The sequence below is a fragment of the Elgaria multicarinata genome, chromosome 1, assembly GCF_023053635.1.
Source record: "Elgaria multicarinata webbii isolate HBS135686 ecotype San Diego chromosome 1, rElgMul1.1.pri, whole genome shotgun sequence".
Taxonomy (NCBI): Eukaryota; Metazoa; Chordata; class Lepidosauria; order Squamata; family Anguidae; genus Elgaria; species Elgaria multicarinata.
This window is the reverse complement of record NC_086171.1, coordinates 69,868,817-69,886,715: the sequence shown is the minus strand read 5'-3', so window position 1 is coordinate 69,886,715 and position 17,899 is coordinate 69,868,817. Positions and strand designations below refer to the sequence as shown.

At 42.5% G+C, this 17,899-nt stretch overlaps 1 protein-coding gene across 1 annotated transcript in view; it reads left to right on the top strand.

Moving 5' to 3' along the window:
- Positions 1 to 17,899, top strand: part of ITGA9 (integrin subunit alpha 9) — a 249,188-nt gene that overhangs the window by 205,354 nt on the left and 25,935 nt on the right. The window contains exons 23-26 of the mRNA XM_063129756.1: positions 1,773 to 1,880; positions 13,891 to 14,016; positions 15,726 to 15,845; positions 17,009 to 17,110. Of these exons, the coding sequence (XP_062985826.1) occupies positions 1,773 to 1,880; positions 13,891 to 14,016; positions 15,726 to 15,845; positions 17,009 to 17,110 (456 nt within the window). The remainder of the gene's footprint in view (positions 1 to 1,772; positions 1,881 to 13,890; positions 14,017 to 15,725; positions 15,846 to 17,008; positions 17,111 to 17,899) is intronic.

The window sequence follows — 17,899 nt, the reverse complement described above, 5'->3', positions numbered from 1 at the left end:
CCTTTCATCTCCTTTATTGTGGAGATCCAAATCCCCCTTATTCGTTGACTCATTTTTCATCACTACAGAATTACCAGTTCATTTATTTTCAAATTTGCTATTTTGGGCTTGCATTTCATGCAGTACTTGGAGCTTATTGCAGTTGTAGCTGGATTCTTTCCCCCCTTTTAAGTGCCTCTGGGACGTTGTAAGGGTTTGGCATTGTGCACCATTTCTCTTTATCATTCATACATTCCTCAAAACATGAACAATGTTTGGAGAATAAAGTCTAGATGTTTGGATATTTAGAGTCGGCTGGATCCCAAACAGTGCCATGTATAGACCACCACATATTCAGAGACTAAATTCTAAACATAGATGACTGTGTCTACTTGAGATTGTTTATTTTTCGGTATGTAAATGTTTAGGCGTGTGCATCTATCTGTCTATATGTATGTATGTATACAGGGCTGGATTAACTATTAGACTAAGTATTCTATAGAACAGCCACCCCCAGCTTGGTGCCCTCCAGATGTGTTAGCCTACAAGCCCTGTCATCCCCAGGCAGCATGGAGAGTTGGTTGGGGATGGTGGGAGCTGTAGTCCAATACATTTCAAAGGCACCAGTTAGGGAAGGCTGGGAACGATGGGGTTAGAGGGGTATGATATCACGATTTTATAATTGCAAGATTGTCCCCCTTGTCTACACGTGGCGCACGATGTCCCAGGAGGAAGAGGATGTTGCGGCCGCCATTTTTTTTAAAGCAACAGGAGCTGAAAAAAAGCCCAAACCCCACTCCTTCCCAATGGGCACGGAGCGCTTGCAAAGGTCCATGCCCTGTGCCTGGCTCCTCACATTTACTCGTGAGAAGCCAGGACAAAACCATGATGGCGGGCCACATGTCCCGTGGTCTCGGGAACCTCCCGAGACCGCTGTAAAAATTGGGATGGAAGGGCAGGGCCATATCCCAGGGAAAGGGAGGAATCATCTCTCCCTGCTCCCGGGATGCCCTGTGCGTCAGCTCAGTGAGAGGGGAGGGGCCATAGCTCAGTGGTTCTATCTTGGCATCTCCAGCAAGGGCGGGAAACACTCCTGCCTGAAACCCTGGGGAACTGCTGCTGGTCAGTGTCGACAATACTAGGCTAGATGGACCAAGGGTCTGACTCAGTATAAGGCAGCTTCCTATGTTCCTATTATTCCCGTAATGACATGATGTAGTAACTTGAAACAGTGGTGCTGTTTCAAGTTACTTTGAGGCACAAGTCCAGGGCCCCACTCAGAATGAGCAGGGGAAATTACCTAACTACACTACTCCCTTGAAGTCCTTTTCCCTAATTCCCTGTAGGGGCTAGTTGAGCTAACTCTGTGAGGTCAAGGTGGCCTGCATAAGTACAGACACTCTCTTCTGCATTCTGACTCAATACATCGTAGGACTGTGTCATGGTTGTTGAAGACAAGTTTCAGGGTTTAGCTGTGGCTGAAATTTAAAACATTTTCTAGGGTAAATGCGGTTCTACCAGGCAAGTGGACTTGTCCCTGCTCTCTGGACAAGTTCAGCCATGAAGCTGTTCCTTCAAATTAATGGCATGATACATGCCCTTTTTATCTTCCATGTGCCTTTTATGCTGTAGCCAATGTTCATGCCCCTGTTATAAGCGATTTTGCAGAGGCCTACATTGGTTCTTGATGTTTGTTTTAATGCCAGTAAAAATCAATAGAGGTTGGCCATAGCCTGCAGTTTTCTGAAGTTTGTACATGCTCACTCACTTTTACTCCCTCCCCCTTTTTTAAGGTCTACAATGCTGGCCCAAGCACTCTCCCTGGTTCTTCTGTCAAGATTTTATTTCCGAACCACCTCTCAACTAATGGAGCTGAAATGTTTCATATTCGGCAGGTGATGGTAAGTTACTCTACAGTATCTTTCCTGTGCAGACACTGGCAGCTGCTGTTAATGGAAGAGGGAGAGTAACACGAGAGTTTGTTCCACAGATTTGGCATTTGAAGGGACAATGTTATGATTTTCTGCAGTGGTAGCTTCCAAACCTTGACTTGAACTAATTCATAAGGAGGAATCAATTCTGACTGTCATACTGTCCTCATTTTCTCCACAGTACTCCTTTCATTGGCCCTATTTCTCTTCTGTAATGGGTCTGTTATTTTTAAAGCTTGACCCACAGCCATTATTTACCAGAGTGTGCAAATGCCATAATACGGCCGTATTTTTCCTCTCACAGAAACATTCAGGTAACCAATGGCTGAGAAATGGGAATTCTGTTTCCATAGGTTTAAACTCGCCTAACTAGAGACTATGCAGTGAACAAGAAAACATTTGAACATTTTAGCCACACATCTGTACTTGATGTGTGACATGGTCTTGGTTGTCACTTGGCAGGATAGTTGAGAGGACGAAGCTAAACCAGGGTGACAGAGTTCATCCTGGGATAGTTTGAACATGTAAATTAGCCATACTAGACGAATCACAGTGAGTTCTTAAAATTCAGTTATTACGTGGTGTCTTTTTACTATCATTATTTCCAAGCATTTGCAACATTTCCCCTTCATGGTCTTTTAGTTTTGTTCCATGTCTTTTTAGATGCTTGTTTTGAGTCATGTACAGTTCCCAGTATAGTGCATCATGTGGTGTCAACTCAAACACAACTTCCTGGATCCAGAGATGTGGTGCACATATGAGAAAACACTTCCAACTGCACAAAGCAGCCCCACTGAATTCCTCTGATTCCCCTGTCTTGCTGCAGTACAATGTGCCCCATCTTGGAAGGCCCATAGTGGGGGCGGGTGGGTTGCAGGGCAATGTAGTGGAGGGGGAAGAGGCAGGAAAACCCTGTTGTGTGAGTGGAGTTCTGCTCAGCCTTCTCTGGATTCAACCCGATGTCTTCTAATGGTGGCAGTTCACACATTTGGATGAGAGTTATCAAGTGCTGCAGGATCAAGTTATGTGCATTCTTGTGCAAACTAACCATTGCTTATTACAATACAAGGGGGGAAATTGACAGAGATTGCAGAATCAAGGTTGAATTCAACCCCTTTCAAGTAACTGTACTCTGAATGCTTTACAACAGGGGTGCTGAACCTCTTTCAGCCTGCGGGCTGAATTCCATGGTGGACAAACTATTGGGGGCCACATTCCTGAGGTGGGCAGAGCCAAAGATATTTTAAAAATAATACCAGGGTAGTTTGGCTTAAAGCTCTTACTGCCAGGAACTAAACCCTGCGAGAGACTTTGCAGCCTTTTAGAATGGGGAAAGCAGTGAGGGAACTGCCAATCAGTGGTTGGCAGAAAGGGGGAGGAGGGGTGGATTTTGGGGGAACCCCAGAGAGTTGGAATCTGGCCCCCAAGCCTGAGGTTCCGCACCCCTGCTATACAATATCAAGCCATATCCAAGGTGTTGTTGTTGTTGTTGTTGTTGTTATTATTATTATTATTATTATTATTATTATTATTATTATTATTATTTGTATCCCGCCTTTTGCCCAATACTGGGCCTCAAGGTGGTATTACAAAGTTTAAAACATACATTTTAAAACATAGGAAAAGAAATGTAAAAAAAAAGAAGTTTAAAATACACAACAAAATTATAAGTCAGTAGGGAGAGAAAAAACAAAACGAACAAGGGGACAGGCCCTCACCTTGGTGTCGCCCCCTTCCGAGGCGACCCCACTGGTGGCGGACCCACCCCCAAAGGAGCCTGCCTCTTAAGCTCCCAGTCCCAAAAAGATGTTGCAGCTGGGGGTGAGATGGTTCTGTGCTGGGAGCCTGAAGAGGAGATGTTAGTGCCTGAGGCCCAGTATCACATTATCCTGGTGGCGTTTGAGTTGCTGCTCTTTCCAGCAACGTTGGAGGAATATGAAAGGACAGAGACCACATGGGAAGAACATGCGCTGGAGCACAACTGTCAGTCCTCTTCTTGCTTGGACTTATGCTTCTCATGTTTGCATGGAGGCAAAGGTCTGAGCCATGCTCCAGCAGGTCCTACAGCAGCACCAGGCGCTAGTCACGTACTCATCTTTCAATCTCTCTTCTGACATATTTGATGGAAAAGAGGAATAAAATGCCTCATTTAATACGGCTTTTATGGGGAGGGGAAATATTTTCTCAAAAGCAGCAGACCAGGATGGAAAAAAAAAATCCAGCAGGGAAATGGGTCAGAAGTCACTGCTTGCAGTGTTGTTTGTTTTCTAGAACTCCCCCCCCCATCTTCTTCAAATTTCCATGTTTTCAGAATTTACAAAGGAGGAGGTGGATTATGTCTGGGTCAGAGGCTGGGAGTCAAAAGAGTTCCCACCAGTGTAGATGCAAGACCAAATTTACTTTTCTACAATGGCTTGACCTTTTGCTAAAATAGCAGCTGGAAATCTTCTTTATTCCTTGGCAAGCGCTCATTAGTGGCTCTGAAAGATTGATGTAAACAAGCTAATCTTTAATTGGAAATTGGTATTGCACAGGCTATTTTGAGATAGCCGTGACACCACATTCAGGGGCTTTCTAGATAATTGTTTTTTCTCCACACAGTAATTGTGCAGTTGCTACTCTTTTGTTTCCCGGGGTCTAGGTGGAGAAGCCATGCTTCTCTTATGAGGAAATTGCATTTTCTCTTTATTCCATCTGCAGTGTTTCACTACTGGCAAAATGTCATTCCACTCTTGTCCATCAACTTTAGTTAGCATGCTGTGTAATGCATTTGCATATGTGTCATGGGTCTTGCTTCCAATTCACAAGTACTAAAGCGGGGTGGACAACTCTGGGAAGTCTCCTGTTCGTGGTGCGCTCCTAAAAAACACCGCTCCATAGTGCTCCATAGCACTAAATGGGTTAAGTGTAACATGATGTCAAGCTAAATTTGACCATTTGATGCTCTGTAGCAAATTTATTTCAGGACAAGCTAAATGTGACCCTCTTTTAGTCTTCTGTGATGCTAGAACTGCCATTTTTTGGGTGTGAACTTGGTTGCATGGCAGGGGCCACACCAGAGGCAGCAGAAATTGCACGCAATCCATGAGCCATTTGTTGCCCACCCCACATTTAAACATTTAATAAATGCCAACTACGTTGCATCACCACATATGCTGCTTTTAAGAGAAGGAAAACAATGTATGTTTCAGCTAAAGCAGCAATGTCCAGTTAAATGCTGAGCTAGAACTTTTCTCAGTCAACTATAGTCTGTTGTTACTTTGCTATCATTTGGAGAAATATCTTATCCTCGTCCCATGTAGAAAATTCTCTCTCTCTCTCTCTGTGTGTGTGTGTGTGTGTGTGTGCGTGTTTGGCAGCTAGTTCCAAATTTTGTTGTATTCTGTTCCTTTGAAGTTTTGGGACTTGGCTCTGACAAAAGGCACACAGCAAGAGCTTGTGACTACATGTAAATACTCAGCGGCAATACTTTTTGAAACTCATTGTCATTGTGGCAGCTGGTTATTCTCCGACGTCTTGCTGCCACTGATCTTCACTGTGCTTGTGACTCAAAATCAGAGGATGAATTTGGAACATTTATGAATATAACCATCCTGTCTGCATTTATCTCCCTGCATTGAATTATGTGATGACATTAGTTTGAACAGTACTTCACAATCATTGCCAGACCTCTAGGTAGCTTTCAGCTGGGAAGGGTAATGTCAAAGAACCGTAGAATCTTCAGTTTACTTCTGCATTTCATTGCATGTTGTTTCCAATTAATTGTCTGCAGGCCATGCAAAAATGGGCATTCATGGCCATTGGCATTCATTCGCAAGTATTGCAGTTGTATGAACTGATCCAAATGCCACTCAGCAATTTTGGCTGATCATTAAGCTGTGTGGCTGAGGGCCAAACCAGATATTTTGAATTTTAACCTGCCCAGCAATGTGACTGCAAGTGAGTGGGGAGGGGGAGTCTTCAACCAGCATAGCATGGGGAGGTAAGAAAGGTGAGGGTGTGGATTTTGCACCTATTTTTGTCATGTACTCCATTTAATAGACTCCCACTCCTGCTTTATTGCAAACCAATTCTCTCTCTCTCTCTCTCTCCCCCCCCCCCCGGGTGTGCCTGTGATTTGGCCCTGGGAGTGGCCAGCAGTGGGAGGGAGTGACGGGAGGCAATTGTCTCAAGCACTGGATCTACAGAGTACATTGGCCCAGGGAGCGAGCAAGAGTGTGGTGAGAGACTGTGTGGATTCCAGAGGAGAAAGGATGAAAGAGGCAGTGGTATTTGCTGTGGAGACCGAAGGAAAAGATAAGGTGGGGATCATACCCTAAGGAGAAAGCACCTATTAGAAGAGAGGGCTCAGTGCCTCACTCCAAGACATAAGGCTATGCCAGTGCTGGCCCAAGTCATTTTGGTGCCTGAGGCGAAGGGCAAAATGGCGTCCCTCCAATTCCACACAGAAGCCAGTCAAACTGACAGTTGACTCTCATTTCAATGTAGACAATGGAACAGTGTCCTCCACCACACCTGAGGGGAGTGTGCTAGCTTAGGAAAAGCAAGAGCACACACAACTCCGCTCTTTAGTCCCTTGTTGTTGCCCCTACCCATCGCAGCATCTGTCACCTGAGGCAGCTAGCTCACTATGCTTAATGGTAGAGCCAGCTTTGTGTGCATGTACGCAAAGGTAAAGGTAGATGACTGGTATCCATTTGGGGGGATGATTACATTTTTCAGTTATTGTTTCAGAAGATTTGTTGAGTAAGCTGAATGTATGGACAAAGTACAGCAAGGAAACAGAAGGTTTGATAGAATATCATGACTATCAGAACAGCTACAAAAACCTTTAGAAGAGGTGTTTTCCTTCCTGAAGGGTTTTTGAATCTGAGAAAAAGAAGACCAGCAATATTTGCCTGAGGGACTCTTAAAGTGAGATAATTTCCCCATTCTGTCATTGGTATAACTTTAACTCTGCCAGAAATGGAGAGAAGGAAGTTGGAAATGATTGATTACTGCTTTACGACATAAATAGATTTAATAATAAGCTATTATTCATTAGTAAGCCTTTCTATTGTTTTTTTTAAAGACTTTGTCATAATAGCCATTGTAATTATTCCATGTAGGATTGGAAGGATCAACACTGGCTACAGTTTTAAGGGATTAGTTCATGAGGAGAGTGTTGTATCTCTATATAAAGTTCATTAAATACTTGGCAGAGATCTAATTAAAGTCTTTGTTAGCAAAAGTAACAAAGAATAATTTGCACATTACAGTTTCTTCTTCTTTTTAGTTTTTTATTTTCAAAACAAAACCAACTTAAACAAACACAATACAAAAAAAGAAAAGAGAGAGAGAGAAAACCATATATATATATATATATATATATATATATATATATACACATACACACACACACAAAGTTAAAAAACACATAACACTTAAAACATAAAATTGACTTCCGATTTTCTCCACAGGCCAAATATATAAACCTATTTTTTCTTAATCTACCATTACAAAAATCCCAATTCCCTTCTTTCTTTCTTTCTTTTATCTTAAATTTTTCTTACCAATCTTTGAATCCACAGATAAATAACTCATTTTTTCTTGTTCTTGTAAAAAGTCTATAAACGGTTTCCATTCCGTTAAAAACATAGATGTTGACTTTTCTCTAGTTATTGACGTAAGTTTTGCCATCTCTGCCAACTCCACTATCTTCAATAGCCAGTCCTCCATTATGGATACTATTAATCCTTTTCTTTTTTGTGCATATAATCATCATGCCGCCGTTACCATATATAAAAATAGTGTCCCTATTTTTAAGCAGCATGGTTTAGCAGCATGGTTTAGCGTGTTGTCTGAACGGGGCCTATATAAAGGTTAGTTCTTCTTTAATGAGATACTAAATTCCATGCAAAGGAACTCCAAAGTTAAGCTGTGCAGTGCAATCCTACATATTTCTACTAAGCCCCATTAAGTTCAGTGAGACACTCCCAGGTAAGTGTGGATAGGATTGCAGCCTTAATCTATTAATCTGGATGGGATGTGAACTACTCAAGCTATTCATAATGCTGTCAATTTAATATTGGGGGGAACAGGCAGATACACAGGTATCCAAGGATTTTAAAATAAAGAAGTAAGGAACTTGAAGGATAAAATTCTGTGACGGCTCTGAACAACTTGTGACTCCCAAAGCTGCACACAAACAACCAGCAATGTATTGTGGCTTTACAAGTGCTGGGAAACGGCTACCCTTGCCCACGTTTGGCTTCCCTAAGCAAGTAACAAAAACAGACATGGGCCCAAATCCATAGCGAGTGGCTTCTTTCAGCTATATGGTGGGTTGGTTCAGCCTGCTCTGCTTCCATCTTGCAACAGCTGTTTGGAGGAGCCCAACACGAAGCTTTGCGTAATATCAAATAGCAGTTGGCATCTTTGCAATGCAGAAATTACCCTGCTTTGCCACCAGAGAAGGGCAGAATGTAAGCACCGGCTTGGATTTCAGCTGCTGAGCACTTGAGCATGGGAATGTTACATGTAAACTCTCCTTTCAGATGCCATGTATGGTGGTGTTGAGCTGTAAGCTTCAACCATTTGTGAGGACTAAAATTAAATAAATGTTTCTTCTCACTGTTGATATATTGGACGCTGTCTGTCCTTCCTATTTACAAAGACTTGAGTGTCTTTGATGTTCATGCCAAAAAGGCCCAATCATGCCTATTCTTGGTTCTTGTGCCAGTTTAGATAGGTTTAAAGGCTGTGTGAAACCTCCTTCAGTATTAGCCTATTATACAGTTTTAATCAAATGGCAGACCATAAAAGGTTTCCAAAAATGTACAGAGAATGTTTATGCGATTGTGTATACTGTGCACCTTATCTGTTCCTTGGACCCACTTAGCATGGGCGCCCCAAAATGGAATGGAAACAAGGATATAGATTGAGAAGTGGGTGGAGCGAACACTGGCATAGAAATTTCCCATCAGGTGTTCACACTTTCCCCACCCCTGATCTACAGGATAAGCAAAGCCACCAAAGACAATGGTTCAGAATGAATGCTTCAGATGATTGTGGACCTTTCTTGATAGGTAGGAACATAGAAATCCAACTTGTTACGAGGTCAGACCACTGGTCCATCTAGCTCAGTATTGTCTACACCAGGGTTGAGGAACGTATGGCCCTCCAAGTGCTGCTGGACTGCAATTCATGTTATCCTTCATCATAGTTATGCTGATAGAAGTTGAAGTCCAGCAACATCTGGAAGACCACATGTTCCTCATCCCTGTCTTTGCTAACTAGCAGTGGCTCCCCTAGGTTTGAGACAGGGATTTCCCCCAACCCTACCTAGAGATGCCAAGGATTGAACCTGAGACCTTTTGCTTGCAAAACATATGCTTTATTACTGAGCAATGCTCCTTCCCCTAATTTGTTAGAGGACTTTTTGCACGGAACAGGAAGCAGCAGACGTGCAAGACCACTTGGCACATCTGTTTTGCTGCAACATCTTCTCATGTGTAAAGCATCCCCCATCTGCTTGTTTCAAGTTGTGATTCTTTCCAGGAAAGCAAACTGGCTCCCTCACTTTGAGAGGCTTGTACTGCTATTTGTTTTGCGAAGTCCACTACTGAAAGAATTTGGAACGACTTCAAAAAAAAAAAAAAAAAAAGGGAAAAAAAGATATGCATTATAACTTACACAGTTTGTGGACTTGCACTTGGAGTACATCAGGAAATATTTTGAAAAGATACATGCTGTACCCCCCAGGAAAATAATCTCTCTCTCTCTCTCTGACAACCATTATAAGATGAAACATTTGACAAGTCACTGAGGTCAGCATACCCTGGAGTTTGTGAATAAGGCATCTGGTTTAGGGATGAACGGAGTCAGCTGATTCATATTCATCCCAGAAGGGTGTCTCTCCAGTAGCTATCATTTGTCATTCAGGAGTGCTTGAATACATCATTCCAACTTGCTCAGCACTGCTGGGAACAAAAACAACCTGATGAAATTGTGTAGTTCAGCTTCCCCCAATCTGGTGCCCTCCAGATGTTTTGGGCTACAAGTCCCATAATCTCTGACCATTGGGCCACCCTGGATGGAGCCTGCTGTGGCCTATTTTGATTGATTGATTGGACACACATGCTCATGATTGCACATAAAGAACATGGCTGCAGTCATGTATACAGTCACTTCAAGATGGTTTTGCAGTGCTTTATCAATGTGCACATGTGCTATCAGTAGTGTTGAAGGGTGATGAGGGGATATAATGAATGGGAGCAACAGAAAGCTACCCCAATCTGTATGCACACAAAATTCGGGGGGGGGGAACCCAACAATGTATCAGTAGAGCATTCTTAATGCAATAGTTCCACTACAGAAACAAGACCCGATAATTCAGAACTCCAAAACCTGGCGAGACATTATTCAGATGAGAAGAATTTTGGAAACATCTCTGTTCTTCGTACTCTTTGTAATTCGTATAGCTCTTAATGGTGCTTTATCTAGTATTATTCTTTCCCTGCTATTCCAAAACTCCCTTTTTTGTTCATACTCATACATATACAATCAATCACACACACACCACCAGCACCCTTTCTCAACGTTCAGTACACTGAAATAGCAGGTGATAACTGAATTGCCCTTGCTTTTTGTCACTTTCGATAGGATCTCAGGTAATTGTGATTCATATCTAGTGAATCAGCCTTCTTGAGGGCCTCATAGCTTTGCCAAGAACATCTGCAATCTCAAATAGGAGAGGGAGGTGGGGGGTGAGTCTGCAGAGAACCATCCCTCTTAAAAAATTAACGCAGAATGCTGCATTGGAGCTCAATGTTGTATCTTCTTAATCTATGTTCCTAATTTATAATTGATCTCTGCTGCTTACACCCACAAGCATTTGACCTTGTAAAGAGTTGCATATTTCCACTGCCTACTATTAAAGGTGATGCCATCTGACTTGGTTAAAATTCACTGCTATTTTCTTCCCCTTGCTCCGTAAGGCTACTAAAGGATTCAGCTTCTCCTGTAAAAGTCCTATGGGAACTTCTTTTGCGTGTTGCAAACATAGCATTCTTTGTGAGTGAAGTCATACACATTCTTACTTCAGTGGCTATATCCTGTTGCTGAGAAGCAATGTAGTTCATGTTGACGAAAGATGCTATTGGAATAACCATCCACCAAATCTGCATGTCCTTGCGTTAATTTCATTAGAAGTCTGAAGGCTAGGAAGCAGCCCCGTGCCATGTCAGACTATTTGGCTAGTCCAGCTTTGCCCAGTCTGACTGGCAACAGGTCTCAGTCAATGTCTTCCCTTTAATCTGCTAGCTGGTCCTTCTAACTGGGCATACCAGGGATTGAACCTGTGACCTGCATGCAAAGCCCATGCTTTAGCACTGTGCTTTGGTCCCTCCCCAAAGATATAGCTACCCTCAAGCAAGATCTGTCCAAAATTAGAGCCTTTTGCTGGGACCTCTTGCATCCTAGGAATATAAGAAGCCACCTTATACTGAGTCAGGCCATTGGTCCTGTTGAGTTATGGCTTTAGAAGCTGATTAGTTATGGCACAGACTGGGTTTCTGGCACATAACCTTTTGTGTTAAGTCTCTGTCTGGGCCTTCCAGAGACTAGCAGAGATTGCAGCGGTTCTCAGCCAAGTCAGCAAAGACGTGAATTAAGACAGAGATTTTTGTAGGTTAAAACAAACCTTTTTACTGGCAAATAAATATATAATTTAGTTATGGCAGTACAGATACAAATACTTACAAATGGTCAGTCAATACAGCTCACATCAAGTTGGGTAAGGGACATGGAAGTAGTAAACATGAAAATACATTTACTTTTATAGACAACCTGTACAATGATGCAACTCCTTGCAACCCTTAATTGAAGACAATCAGTTAGACAATTATGACACTCAATGTCCAGGTGTAGAGTTGACCTTTAAGTTTCTGCTGAGTCCTCTGTTCCTCCAGATCCTCAGCAATTAACAAAGCAATGGAAAACATAACCAAGATCCATTCCAGGATCCAACAGGTCCATCTAACTCAGTGTTGTTGACATTGGCTGGCAGCCACTCTCCAGTTTTTTTCGGCAGGATTCTTTCCTAGTCCTACCAGGAGATAACAGGGATTGATTTGGGTGCAAGCAAAACACGAGTTCTAGAAACATATCCTGAGACTTGTGTCAAGCTAGTTTCAGTCTGGGAATTTGATTGCCTCCCCTTCCAGACATCCCTTCATGGGTTAGATGATATCAAGGGGCAGGGCCCTGTCACTGACGTTAGGGGCAGACCCTTGGCCAAAGTGCCAGCAGATGTTTCTCCAGCTGGTGCCCTGGTCAGGGAGCCCATTTTGGTCCACCCAGGCTTCTGCCAGCTAGGGAAAGCCCGGGCAGAGTAAATCCCACCAAGGTGTTGACTTTGCTCCTCTATTGTCTTCCCCCTGTGGGAAGTAATAGTAGAACAAATTCACATGGAAAGTGGAGATGGTATGGTTACTATCCAATGCTGGGGGAAATCTACAACAGATTCAGATGAGTTCAGGTTTCTATGAATCCAACCTGTGGATTCTACAGTGGACTGGCTTTTTCCAAGTTGCATGGACTTGCAGGCCATTTTTAAAAACCTTTTTGGAGGTTTTGTACCACCAGTGCACATCAGTGTTAATGCACACCTGCGCAAGTGGAACAGAATTCTTGTACATCTCTAAAACAAGCTCTGTTTCTATCAATGAGCGGATGATGGAGTGAAAGATAGCTGTTTTTATAGGATACTGTTGTTTTTATGTTTTTTATGTTTTTAAACTTTGTATGTTTGTTTTTAATGTTTACTGTTTTTAACTTTTGTAAATTGCCCAGAGAGCTTCGGCTATGGGGCGGTATATAAATGCAAAAATAAGTAAATAAATAAATAAATAAATAAATATGCCTAACTAGTCAGAGACAGGACAGATTTAACAGATTTAACCTGCTCTTATGAGAGTGTTGTAAGATGATGCCATAGGAATGGGCAATCATGCTACTTCTATAACCTAACAACCACCCCTTAGTTCCATGAATATAAATACTTCCAAATATAAATACTTCCTACTTCCAGGCATTTTAAGACCGGCTGTCATTGAGAGGGAAAAGAAAGGGGATATAAATGGTTCCCAATTGCAGATGTGGGCAGGATCCCCCCATCCCCCTAACCTTACCTTTTAGTTCAGGCCCAGCAATAAAGACCCAGATTTTTAAATCAGTATAAATCTCTGCATCGCTGCTCAGCTTTATTCTGGTTGAGCTTTTATATTGTACTTTTATATTTTGGTTTTATATTGTACTGAGCCTCGTGTGGCACAGAGCGGTAAAGCAGCAGTTTCTGCAGCTGAAACTCTCCCCACAGCCTGAGTTCAATCCCAGCGGAAGCTGGTTTCAGGCAGCCGGCTCGGGTCGACTCAGCCTTCCATCCTTCCGAGGTCGGTAAAATGAGTACCCAGTTAGCTGGGGGAAAGGTAATAACGACCGGGGAAGGCAACGGCAAACCACCCCACTATATAAGGCCTGCCAAGAAAACGTCAGCGAAAGCTGGCGTCCCTCCAAGAGTCAGCAATGACTCAGTGCTTGCACGAGAGGTTCCTTTCCTTTCCTTTTATATTGTGGTTTGTTTTATACCTTGAATTGTACTTGACAATTTTGATTTTTGTGAACTGCCCAGAGAGCTTTGGCTATTGGACAGTATAGAAATGCAATAAATAAATAAATAAGGCTCAGCAATTTTGAATTTGTATTTATTGGAATCAATTAACACCTGTAAATGAACACTTGTTTAATAGGAGACACTGGCAGCCATTAAAAGGGCTGTTTCATTGTAAGATTTTTGTTTCGTTGTAATTTCTTTTGGTCTTGTGGGAGAAGTATGAGTTTAACAACAAGAACAACAACCCTGACATAATGATTGTAATGGAAAAGATGGTTCAAAATGTTCAAAAGCTAAGTTGTTTGTGTGTTGTTTTATTTTCTTTAGGTTGCCCAGGACAAGGGAAACTGCTCTTTTCAAAAAAACCCAACCCCCTGCATCATCCCTCAAGAAAAGGAGAACATTTTTCACACAATATTTGCCTTTTTCACCAAGTCTGGGAGAACAGTTCTGGTAAGAAACACTGAAGAACTCCCATTGCCTCATTCTGGAGCCCCACATTTGCATAGTCTCCCCAATGCTGTTACAACCAGTAGAGCTCTCTGAGTCCATGGAGCACTTTCTGCCTGTAGCTGGCAATAGATAATCCTTGTCTTTATCTAGTCACAATAAATGGCCAGCAGTTGTGCATCCAGGTTATACATTTTCAAAGAAAATGTTTATAGCCAGAGTTTTGAAACGTGAAACATTTCAGCAGAAAATGCCAGTTCCAGTCACAAATGAGAGTATGCTACAATGCCACCTATAAATGGAGCCAGAACCAACCAGAAACAAGCCTCAAGGGGGAACATCTAGCTCAATATTGTCTACACAGGCAGGCAGCAGCTTTTCAAGATTCAGGCATGACTTTTTCCCTGGGACCTTCTCCATGCAAAGCATGTACTCTACCTTTGACCTATGGTTCTTCTCTAAAATGTAGGGTCCTGCATGCATGAAAAGAGGCCCCACAGGATAAAATACCATCATCCTGCACCTGGGACTTTGCACATCTGTTCTGTTCTGCATATCTGTTCTGTATCCCCTGTTCTGTCAGTTTTGAAAACACTTATCTGTTTGGGGGGAGATGGATCCGGACCCCTCTTTACTCCCCTCCAAGAAAGGTAATGATGACAAACATATGCTTCTGGAGGGAAATGACCATGCAGTTCTTCACATACAGCTGTACATGTTCTGGCTACTATCACACAGGCCATAGCTAGACACATGACGCACAGGGCATCCCAGGAGCAGGAAGGGATGATCCCTCCATTTTCCCGGGATTTTGCCCTACCCTTCTAGCCTGTTTTTTCCATGGTCCCGGGTTGATCCCGAGACCGCAGAACGTGTGTGGCCGGGCGTCGCGGGTTGTCCTGGCTCTTCGCGAGTAACCGTAAGAAGCCGGGAGCTGGGGACGGGGCACAGAGCTCTTCAGAAGCTCTGTGCCCATCGGGGGTGGGGTGGGGGAAGGCGAGGTGTTTTTTTTACAAAAAATACAGTTTTCACACGAGCACTTGTGTGCTCCTTCTCGTTTAAAAAATAAATTCAAAATGGCGGGCGTGATGTCGTGTGCCATGTGTAAACCAGGGCGACGATCTCACCATCATAAAATCATGAGATGGCCTCCCTCCGACCCACCTCGTCTAGCTGAAGCCACATAGGGAATTCTAGACCTTAAAATAAAAGGAGCTTATGATGGCACATCACGTCTGGATTGAAGTATAAATATATCAAAAATAGCTTATTTCAAATGGATTTTTTTTCCAAATTCATAAATATGTTTCTCTAATTGCCTTGTTTGTCAACATTTGTTGTTGTTTTTTGTTAAGAAATAACTGCTGACAGTCTAATCCTATGTTGAGCTACCCTGATTTCAAGGGGGTCTTACTTTCAGAGAAGTATATTGGGAATAGGTTACTACTCCATATCATCCTTCTGCATAGAACCAGCACTAAATATCTGTATTTCGTAGCTCCTATTTACATGATTCCAAAGCTGTATGGATTATTTATTTCTGGAAATTGAAACTTTTTACAAGGGCTTTCTAGGAGATGTTTCTAGAGAAGCTGATCAAGAGTTAATAAAAACATGGCTGCTGTTATCCCAGGCCCAAAAACTGAGCATCGTTTATTCCCCCTCCCCCGGTTTCTTTATTTGCCTCACAGTTTTCTACTTGTCTTCCTTAGGACTGTGGAAGATCAAGCAAGCCCTGCTCAATTATACACTGTAACTTAAGCTCACTAGCAAAAGCAGAATCGCGAATCATAGATGTGCAGATGCTGTTGAATACCGAGATATTAAAAAAGGTGAGCATAATTGCCTGAATGAAAAACAGCACACAGTGAGAATAGACCTGGGAATATTTAGATGTATTGCTTTGTGCAGTGCAGTTTGAGCAAATCTCAGACATTTAAACAAAACAGAATTTACGCTGGTCTGCCTTTTCTGTCCATCCTTCAAGCTGCTAAATACACTGGCTCTGAAACTCTGTAGAGTATTAAAGCAAGAAAGCAAATAAATATTTTAACTGCAGCCCCATCAATTCAGGGGTGATTCGCACAACCCTTAGGTGCCCTTAGAACTTAGTGCAAGGCAAATCCATGTTGTTGGGCCCCTTCTAGAGGAATCCTCTTGTTCAGCAAGAGTATTGTGGGGACTCATTATCCTTGATGATGTGGTTCATTCCAAAGGACAGTGGCCCAAACAGCGTGTCTAGCCACCAACACAATGTGGCACCACACCAGGAGGAGACCACTTGGACCATAAGCACTATGTAGTTTGAAACCACAGAGTGAAAGTCGTGTGGATACTCCTTGCTGGTCAGAAGGATGGGTGGGATTATGCCTCCAGTTGTCACTTTACTTCTGCAGTATCATGTAACAGTCATGTGACTATGAAACTGTAATTCTGATCTAGCTCCAGCAGAGGGCACGCAATGCAATGTTACTTTACAAGAACAAATACTGATTTTAAAAGGAAACTGGTTGGACCAGTTGTTTAAACTCTTTGTAGGAAATACATCAGGGATTCACTCTTGAAGGAGAGAGAGAAAACACCATAGATATATTTAGGCTTTTTACAATGTGTTATGTCAGGATTTATTTTAATAATAAAAATATTTTATCTGATAGTGTACAAAAGCACGTTTTAGTAATTGCATCTAAGTATCTGTTTTTAATTGTGTGGAAATCATCCAGGTTAAGATGTTCTTTGCTGGTGGTATTTGGCAGCGTATTACATTCTTTTAATTGGGCCATGTATCTGGATCGGAGAGCTTTTCATCTAGATCAGATCCAAGTTTGAAAACAAAAAGCGGCCACCACAGCATATCAAATTTTAATGGGGTGGGTTGGATTTAAATCTGGAATATTGCTTGAGAGACTTTGCATCTGATTTGAGGCCATAAAAGTCTTTGAAGGTCGGACATTTGACAGCGTTGGCTCAGCTTGGGTTGTTCTTTCATCCTTAGGACAGTTCATCAGTCATTCAGTTTGTAACAACGGCAAAGGTGAAGGTGGACACGACGGTCCGGGCAGTAGAAGTCCCCAACGGGAATTCAGAAGAAGCGACGGTGAGTGAGTGAATCTGAAGAGCAGCCGCTGCTTGTGTTGCTCATATGGAATCCATTAGATGATCCTGGACTGAGCGAGGAATTTGTGGTCAGGCTTATGCTTAGCCTACAAAAATGAGAAAGTGTGCCTTTCTTTGAATAGACCAGTAGTGCCGTCGCCTCGCACTCCTGTGGTCTGTCTTGCTGTGATAAGCTGTGTTCCTGTAGTAAATGATGTTATTGAGAATACTGTCATGCATGGTGTGCTGTAGCTAGCCCACCTTGTAAAGGCCTCGGACGTCGCTTCTGCTAAGCGACAAGTTCATTTTCCCCGTGTGAAGCTGAAGCCTGTTTTAACTAAACACAGCTTTTTGGAAATCCCAGGAGACTTAACCCTTTTTGGAAGATGTGCTCATATCATATGGAAGATTATGCAATATGCAATCCTGTGCATGTTTCCTGGGAGCTAAGTCTGCGTTCAGTGGGGGCTTTACTCCCTAGTTAAGTGGGTTTAGGATTGCAGCATTAATAATTTCAATAACATTTGAGGATCGAAAAAAATAGCCAAGAGGACACAGTATTTAGAATAAAAGTCATGTCTCCTTTGGGTTCCAGATGTTGTCACTTCTGTGCCACTTATTAAAGTGTACATCTGTACATCCTTTTTGTTCTCTTGTGGAAGTCCTCAATCCTAGGTAACAGGAATCTGCCTCTGTCTAAAAGAGGTATAATTGTACTTGGAAATGGTGAACTTTAAAGCCCTTAACTGTCTGGACTCAGGATGTTTTAGGAATCATCTCACGTATGTTC